At 41.9% G+C, this 8,990-nt stretch overlaps 1 protein-coding gene across 3 annotated transcripts in view; it reads right to left on the bottom strand.

Annotated features, from left to right (window-relative positions):
* Positions 548-8,990, bottom strand: part of LOC110397807 (alpha-2-macroglobulin-like protein 1) — a 46,836-nt gene continuing 38,393 nt past the window's right edge. For all 3 annotated transcript variants that reach the window (XM_021394649.1, XM_021394668.1, XM_021394677.1), the window contains 3 exons: positions 6,910-7,029; positions 3,991-5,993; positions 548-2,078 (listed from right to left, as the gene is read on the bottom strand). In XM_021394649.1, the coding sequence (XP_021250324.1) occupies positions 6,941-7,029 (89 nt within the window). In that variant the 3' untranslated portion in view covers positions 548-2,078; positions 3,991-5,993; positions 6,910-6,940. The remainder of the gene's footprint in view (positions 2,079-3,990; positions 5,994-6,909; positions 7,030-8,990) is intronic.

Raw genomic sequence — 8,990 nt, 5'->3', positions numbered from 1 at the left:
TTTTTTTTTTTTAATAATGTTGGCCTCCGGGGCACCCGAGCGGTCGTCACTTCCTTCCTCGAGGCACTTCCGGTCACGTGATCCCCTCCCGAGCGCCGCTTTCTGTTGCCCGGGTGACGGCAGCCGCAGGCTGGTGGCGGCGTTTCAGAACCTGGGTGGGAGCTGTTCTTCCGGCAGCGCTCGCCTGTGGTGCTCACTTCTACATCCTCCATGGTCCCGACAAACAGAGGGAGGTGAGGGCACGCATCGGTGTCCTGTCGCCTCTACGAGCTCTGGAAAGAGAACCAATATACCTATGGCCCTAGCTTGATAACCACCAGAACCGAGCCGTGCAGGGCAAGGCACAGCACTTAGCTTAGAGAGCATGCTCTCTACTGAGAAAATTTGCAATCAGCTCTTCTGGAGAATGGGTAACCTTACTAAACATCAGCAATTTTATGTAGGTTGTAAAATATTTATCTTGGTACCTAGGAAAACGTTGATGAGTGAGCATGATGCAGGAGAAAGAGCTGTGCCTCTTGAATCAAAGAAATCGATGCGAAGAAACTTAACTGCAAAAGTTTTATTATGGCTAAGCAGGTAGTCATATTGGCAGCTCTGGTTGCATGGGGGTACTCCTCCAACCATACATAGCTTGCACAAAAGATCTTCAGTTTACATATTATGTAATAACTGGTGTTACATATGCAGTTTTCCAGCAGATGTGCTACATATGCAGAAGTTTCTCAGAGTTGTGTTACATATGCAAGTTTCCCAGAAGTATGTTACATATTCAGTGACCGATTCCAAGCAGGACCTCCTGTTTCCTTGGTACAAAGACTCAGCAGAGCTTCCTTATCTCCTCGGTTCAGAGACACAGCTCTTTTTGTTATCTAAACAAACTGCAGGGCAGAGGTATCCATCAAGGAGCACTAGCAAGCTTAACTATACTGTTCTAACTTGTATCATTAAAGCAGAACAGTCTTACAGCATGCCTCCCCATTTACAATGCTACATCACGGTTATCATCTATAACATCTAAAGGCTACAGTGGTGTCGCAGGCAACTGTTATTTATATTATACAACAATTCACCAGCTATGCTTATAAGGATATATTAACAGAATATTTTGTGTAATTACTTCTTCAAATCACTGGAGTGTTCTCTGCCTGGATCGTGCAAAGCATTCAGGTGCACAGCAGAAATCTGCATGAAGAGAGTAAAGAAAGTGCCGGAGCTTAACTACCACATTTAGAAACGAGGGGAGAAGCTATTTGCATGGACGCTTCAGCCTTGCCTTGACTGATTACTGATGAACATCACTTATGTCAGTTACCCAGTTTAGAGAACGATCATCAGTTAAAGTTTGAGCTTCGTGTTGGTGATATCCTTAACTGAACAAAACTTGCTTTCACAAAACTAGCTTATGCTAAGGGAAACATACTTGCTTTAATTGTCTAATGCTAACCAAAGCACATTTGCATAACATCCTTTATCTACTCAAGGAGCCCAGTATATCATTGTTATCTAGGTCAGTGTGGGTGCCCACTCCTGTACATCACTCTACAAGGACTCTTCCTACCTTCTAAGTAAACTGCTTATTACTAGGTTAGAAAAACAGGGAGCAAAGATAAAGTGTTGCTCATTATTGCAAACGAGCTATGGAAAACTGCCAACTTGGAAAACCAACAGAAGAGCAATCTGCAGTCATGAAGACTTCTTACTTCATCTCCCAAGAGTCTTGAGACCACCACCCCAAATCATTGAGCATGTCCAAGGAGGACATTTTAGGGGAGAATATTGAATATGTATATACTGCCAGGGGAAACCGGGCGTATATGCATATATAATACAAGCAATGTACATAAGCTGAAGGACTTTTGTGCAGAACATGCGCGGTTAGGGCGGAGAAATGCCCTCGCACATCAGACGTCGTAAATAAAGAATGCCTGCTTACTAACACCACCTCGGAGTTAGTGAGTTTATTCCCGGATTTCAGATGACGTTGGAAAGAAGACTGCATCAGACAGTAATATAATTTCACAGGAGATCCAGTCCCATTGACTTAGAATCAGTAACATTTGCTGCTGCCTGAAAAACTGAAGAACACCAAACAATGAGGTGTATGGGCCATTACCAAACACACTGGCTCCAAATGCTTGGTTTTGTTATGTTTTAAATTCGGATGGAAAAGTGTTTGTCTGCCTGACTCTCTCTCTCTCTTTTTTTTTTTTTTCTTTTTTTTCTTTTTCTAAGTCTGAGAGTGATCAAAGGAACAAAGACAAGAGGCTGGAAACCCAGCCGACTTAATCCCTGTGAATAAACCGCTCCTACAACCCTCAACAGTGGTATGAACGACTAAGCCATTTGTCCCCGTTGCAAAATCCACTAAATGTGATTCAAGGGAGGAAACTCATTCTGGAATCCATGCAAACAAAGGGAAACAATAAAGAGGCATCAGGACTTACTCTGGAGTGATTCGAGGAGAGAGGTTTTGGAATAGAACAAGAAAACTTGAGGATTTGCAGGACTAGAGTTTGGGGTAATAATTACAGAAAGGGAAATGAGATCAAGATGCATCATGGATGAACAAGTATGAGAAATTGAGAAGAGGGGTAAGCTAATCTGCTAATATGTGAGAAGGTTCTGGTCAGTGCACTTGTGTGGACAAATTTTGCACCCGATCACCAGTCTGTACTGTATTCTTCATAAATTATTTGAATTGTCTGATTGTGCTCTGTTGTGTGCACACGTGTGACACGTTAACAAACTTGCAAGTCTTTCTAGCTAGCAAGTAGGATAAATGCTTTAGGAGCCGAAAATTCAAGAGAAATCTAAGATCTATCCTTAGAAACAGGCTACACATGCTTTGTTTATATGAGTGTCTTTAAAGTACTGTCTCCCATTTGTATCAAACTGTATTTGCAGATGTATTGTGAATTTGACGACTCTGCTACTAGTGGGAATTAAAATGAGTAAGAAGCTGCTGCTCATCTCCATTGGCCTAGGAACAAGGAAGCCTCTGGATCTTTCAGTTCACCAGATTCCGCTACACTTAATATTTTATAGGGACAGCAGGTGCAGCTGGCCAATATCTATAATCCATTTCCAATGTTCTACTCCCACATCGAAGCATGGGAGTAGGGACCTTAATGAACACATCGCTACAACCTGTCCCCTTTTTTATCATTATAAACTGTTTATCCATTAGTTTGTCTACAGGCTTTGTGAATCTGCTGATACCTGCTCCTAAAACTCCCATAGCAGCAGGTTCTTGTGCTTTTTTAATTTGCTTTAAAATGAGTACCTACCATATTACATGTCCCCAATTCTATCTTGGATAGAACTGAAGAAAGCAGTCCTTTGCTACAGAACAATTTTCCATTTGCTCTATCCACTTCCCTCATTATTTTTGTAAAACTCAGTCTCCCAGCTGCCCTCCAAATTCTGCTCACTAAGTGGTAGAAACTCAGCCTTTCGAATATCTCCTCATGAAGCACTTGTTCCATCCTGTAGTCATTTTCCGTGAGGCTCATGCTACTGCTACACTTCATAAAACTGTCTGGAAATCTTTCTAACACTATGCTTTAATGTAATCCAGAATTCATTTCATCGATAGCTCACATTTTAGGTGCAGACTTTTTCAGCTCCAAGCTTTTCGGGAAGCTATGATATTCCAACCGCTTTCAGCAGAGGAATTTAATAAAGAAATTAAAGCTTGCAGGGGAAGCCACGGAGTGATGGTGACACCCAGTGGCTCCACAGGAAAAGTGCATCTTTCAAGTTTTTGTTTTTTTTCAAAGCTGCTGGGAAAACAGTGGTTGCAAATGAACCTCACATAGAGATAAGTAAGAGCACTGCTTAGCATAAGGATGAGTCTGTGGTGTACAGATTCATATAGTACAAACATATAAATGGGTAACTCGGCTGCGTATCTCATTTGCCTTCTTTCCCTTACCCATGCTTATTTACTCACTTCAGGTTGGAAGTGAGATAAGCAACTTCACATACCTGAGATAGAAAATTCTTTCTCTTGTGATGGGGAAGACTGGAGTTTCCACGCACACTTCCAGGGAACATGACAGCTTGTAATGGTAGTTAGCCTCAGCCATCAAGAGCTAATCCTTAAAGCTATAACATGGTGAATGCAAAGGGAGCCAGAAGTCTGATTCAGACTGACATATGAGCCTAGGATTTCTTCCTGCTTAGAAAACAGATTGACATGACACATCTCAATGAACTTGGAATTAGTGAACTATGCCTACATTGCATTCACTTATATGATTGTAGCACAAGTGCACCAAAGCTAGTCTGGTAATAGCTGGATCTTGTAATATACTACACTGATTGCATGGAGCTAGATGCTGACCAAATATCAAGATTTATCCACCTCCTGACATGGGAGATTTACCCTGTACTCTGCTATAGTAGCAAATACAATGGCATTATTCAACCTGCCTAGTTTGGATCTAGTTCCAATTTGTGGGAGCCTGCAGTGTCTCCAAGACTAATAGGAAGAGGATATTTGAATAATGTGGTGATTCCTCTAGCCAGTACTGTACTTTCAGAAGTCATACAGAAATTAGAGAGACGCTACCTATTTACTAGGCATTGCAATGCTGCAGCTGTTATGATGATTTGCTGACCATATTACTGGTTATGAAAATCAAAATGTTTACAACTGTACCTAATAACAGCTTCTTATAAAACATGACTTATATGTGGGAATTGTAGCATCTGGCCAACCAGTTCACTGCAAGCAGTTTTCACATCTACTCAGCTCTTTAAAGGTGAGCTTAAGGAGTCACTGAATTCATCCTCCTATATAGGCCTGTTGGTGTTTAAGGAAGACAGTTTGACAGTTCCAGATAACACTGCCTTCCTACAAGATATGGCCTGAATGTCAGTCAGTTTCCACAATATTCTCTTCTGGAAAAATGTAAGTTTCTGAGGAAGCTGAAGCAATTGTCTCTTCATTGCAAACAGGCTTTCTGCAAGCCATTTTGTCCCGTTTCTGAGCAGAAACTCATATGACTGTTCTTTTTTGTAAGTCTTCCTCTGACCTCTTTAGCCTTGCATTTCTTATAAGTTGTTATAAACCACCGTCCCTCCATTCCTTGACCCATATTTTATTTCCTGCATAACTGATCCTGTTAAGAATCTTCACTTCCTACCACAACTGTGGCTGTCCATGTTTGCAAGCGGAGATACTAGAGAGGCTGCAATCACAAATCCTCTCATCTTTGTTCCCCACCCCACAAAAGACAGGCCAACGCATGCCAATTCAGCTTTCTACTCCCTACATTAACTGAGATGTCTAAAAACATAAAGGGAAGATCAGAATGCTTTGCCTATGTCCGAGGAGACAACACTGGGGACCTGCAGTACCCTGAAGGCACACTTCTCTCCACTTACTTTGAAATGTGAACTGCATATGAAAGGAAAAGCAGATCAACAAGCAAAAGCTGATACATATGAATACACTTCCAGGTGTTACTGGGCCTGGCTGTCAGGACAGTATAAACTGTTTCTTAACAACATATTGTCCGTTTCAATTGCATGACTCTCTAGGCAGAGTGGGAATAAGCCCACTATGAGATGTTATCTGTCAAACTGTACAACACAAGAAGTCACAAACTGTAGACTTTTCTCTGGAAAGGCGCCTCTGAATGTCAAAGGTAAGCCATATTCCAGGGCCTTTACCCTTAAAGTAAATTGGATGAGGTTAACAAAAGAAATTCAGGCATTCTTAAAAAATTGTATCTGCTCATGAAAGCTTAAAAATTATTCATCTATTGGATGTCTTGGCTTTAATGTCAGTTGATACAAATTAGTGTAGCTGTTTGAGTTTAGCAAAAATGTAACCTGTGGAATAAGATTAAAAGTTAGCAAGCCACTGCTTGTGAGTCTAAAAGCATGCTTACCTTGCACAGAGATAGTACAGACCATGAGTTGAATCCCTGGAGTCTCATGTAGTTCTTAGTAGTAGCTATTTTAAAGGCCTGTTCCTGTTACTTCAAAAAGGAGAAGAAAGCCTTGGACTAAACTTTAGAATCTGTATATTGTACAATGTTTCCCAATAACAAGCCTTATTATTTCAAAGTACAGCTCTACAGCTCCTTGCTGTTTGGGGGGCTAAAAATCTCAGAAATAAGAAAGGCAGATTTATAGCATGTTACTGTGTCTCCAAACTGAAGAATGCCAGTTGAATATAGGCAAATACACACCAGCCCCTTAAAGCAGGCATACTTTCGGAAGAGTTTGCTCTGTAATTGAGCAAGAGCTAGTAGTTGGAGCCACCAGAAACTCCTGAGCTCTAAAGAGACATGGAGCATTCTCCTTTATGGAAATGGAAGGAGAGTGGTTTTCTGTCACAGCTTAGTGTCTTTCATTCTATGGCTGTACAAGAAGCCCAAATTCTAGGCGGATACCTACTGAATGTTCTACTAAGAGTAGACACAGAGGGTTTTCTAAGCTTAGATATGTGTTCAGGATACATACAACTCACCTGTCCTGTGTTCTAAATTTTCTGTGTATTAAGGTTTATTTCAGTGAAAATAAACTCTGTGAAAATACTCTATAAAAGCCTAGGAAACTGATCTCTTCTGACTCACTAGAAGCAGTGTGATCTTTCAATCCTGTTTGCACAATACTGGCAGATAATGACAAAGGCCCAAGTAAGCCATACTCATCAAATCTTTATGAATGCTTCAGTTGAGCCCTATCTGTTCATTATGTGAACTATCACCTGCATGCATAGATTTTTAGTATGCTACTGATTTTTTATAATGGCTCCCTAACAATATCAGAACTATTTTGAGTCTGCCTAGGGTGCTTAAAGTCCTCCTTTTTATGGGGTTCTTTCTCATTCCTTTTAAGAGATTCTCTTTTTCCCCAGAAAAATCCTTTGGTAGTTGAGATGTTACTTACCAGATTGCCTTTAGCTGCTTTCCGTATTGTGTTAAAATTTTATAGGAAGTGGAGGAGAAACAAGGATAAAGTGTCCTTGGAAAATAAAATTTGGGAAGAACAAAGGAAGGATAGGGGGTCCTGCAAAACAAGATAAAGAAAAAGCTGAGAAGAGTTTCAGTCATAAGGATCTGGTTAAACAAACAAATCTTGCAAGTGTATGGCAGGAGCTGCTAGCTTACCACCTGCATGTGAGTCTTGTTTGCTGGGCAGAATGAAGAGTGATAGACTTTACCGGATACAAATAGTTCTAGTTGGGCAAAACAACAAACTCTGAATGCAGATTACAATGTATAAACAAAGGAAAAGAAAGGGAGTACCTCCTGGGGAGGGGGGAGTGGCTGATAGATGAATTGAGAAGAATGTGAACCCTGAGTACCTCAGCCAATGAGGGAAAGGAGGAAGGGCTCACTAGCACTGGGGTACAGGGATAAAAGAGGGGCTGTATCATCTAGTACTTTGAGAGACACCACAGGGGTATGCTCCTGTGGACTCTCCCTTTATTCAAATAAAGAAAGCTTAAGAGTCTCCCCTGTCTCCTTCTGGGGTAAAGATGATTAAGCAAGCTTATTAGAGCAGAAATTTTCTTGACGGGAAGTTTCCCCATTTCCTCCAGGCCATCTGGGCAACCAAATTCTGAAAGCTGCTATGGTGAGTTGATGGGAGGAAGTCACCTGGCCATCTGCTAGCTACTCATGCTTCACCTTCATTTACACATACCAGAGGTTCTTTTCTGGCACTTGAAATTGAGAAACTCAATAGAATAACTTGACATGCCAATGAGTTATGTCAAGCAGGTATTCCTTTAATACAGTGCTAGGTGCATGGGAGGTCACCCCACCAAACATGTACACCGAGGGGGCACACAGCTGTATATATAAAGGCAAAGTACATACATATTCATTGGATTTTCCCAAAATGGGTTGCATATGCATTGAGTTTTTGGGAACTCATTAACATACTGTTCCACCCTCTTGCACATGCGCTCTAAAATGTTGGGAGGGGTCTCTGGGCTTCATCTGGTAGTTGCTGGATGAAGACTAGTAATCATCCTCACGAAGGCTCGAAGTCTTCCTCGCTGTGAACTATTAACCTTTGGGGGGGGTAATAGCCAGACCAGTTTGTGCTGATATTGCAACAGCAACTCTACCTTAACTTCACAGTACTCTGCATCCCTGTGGTTTCTGTTTTCCTTCTTAAAGTTATCTGTTTGCACTATCTACAAGGCCTAGTTTAAACAAGGCTATACATTGTCTCCTTGATTCACACTTGAAAGGTGTTTCTAATTGATATCACCAAGAATAAGGAGCACCTATTCTACAGTCAGCAGAACTGAGAAACCTTCCGGTCACCAAGCCAGCACACATACTGGCCACTTACTTTGGTCCCAGATATTTGACTCAACAGGCAAAGACCTCACTGACATCTACTGTACACCTCTGTCTTAAGGAAGCTTGCTCTGCATCAGTTCTTTTTCAACCTTCTGGTTTGCCCGCTTCCTCAGCTCCTCATTTGCAGCTGTACAACTCCAGGCTGATTTGAAACCATGGCCTGGAAACATTTTTTTTGTACTCACATTTCACACACTTCATTTCCTTACTTACCGTCCCCATTCAGAGACAAGGTGGCAAGATTGCTTATCTACAGGAGAGGGGCTTAGGGAATGGAAGGTTGGGGATGGAGCAGTATAGATCTGAGCACTGCAGCATGGGGGCAAAGCAGCACACTGGGCAGCTGACTTTCATCTCTCTGCTCCTAGCATTTCCCTGTGAGGTTCCCTGTGAGCCCCTGTGCTGCTGCCCCAGTGTGGTACTCCAATGAAGCCACTGCTGTTCTTGACAGTGTTAATGGAGATGCCAGAAAGAGCTGGCAGTCAAAGGAGAGGAAAGAAAGGAAGAAGCACAGTTTCCCTGTGTAAGCAGGAAGCTGTTGTCCTGCCAGACCTGACGCTAGAAGTACTGCCACAGTATCACCTCCACATCACTGCAGCGTACCAGGAAAATTTCCTCCATCATAGATCATATGTTCACTGCATAGTAACA

The sequence above is a fragment of the Numida meleagris genome, chromosome 1 (genome assembly GCF_002078875.1).
Source record: "Numida meleagris isolate 19003 breed g44 Domestic line chromosome 1, NumMel1.0, whole genome shotgun sequence".
In the NCBI taxonomy this organism is placed as follows: Eukaryota; Metazoa; Chordata; class Aves; order Galliformes; family Numididae; genus Numida; species Numida meleagris.
Note: the sequence above shows the minus strand (reverse complement) of the source record. Positions and strands in the feature narration are given on the sequence as shown.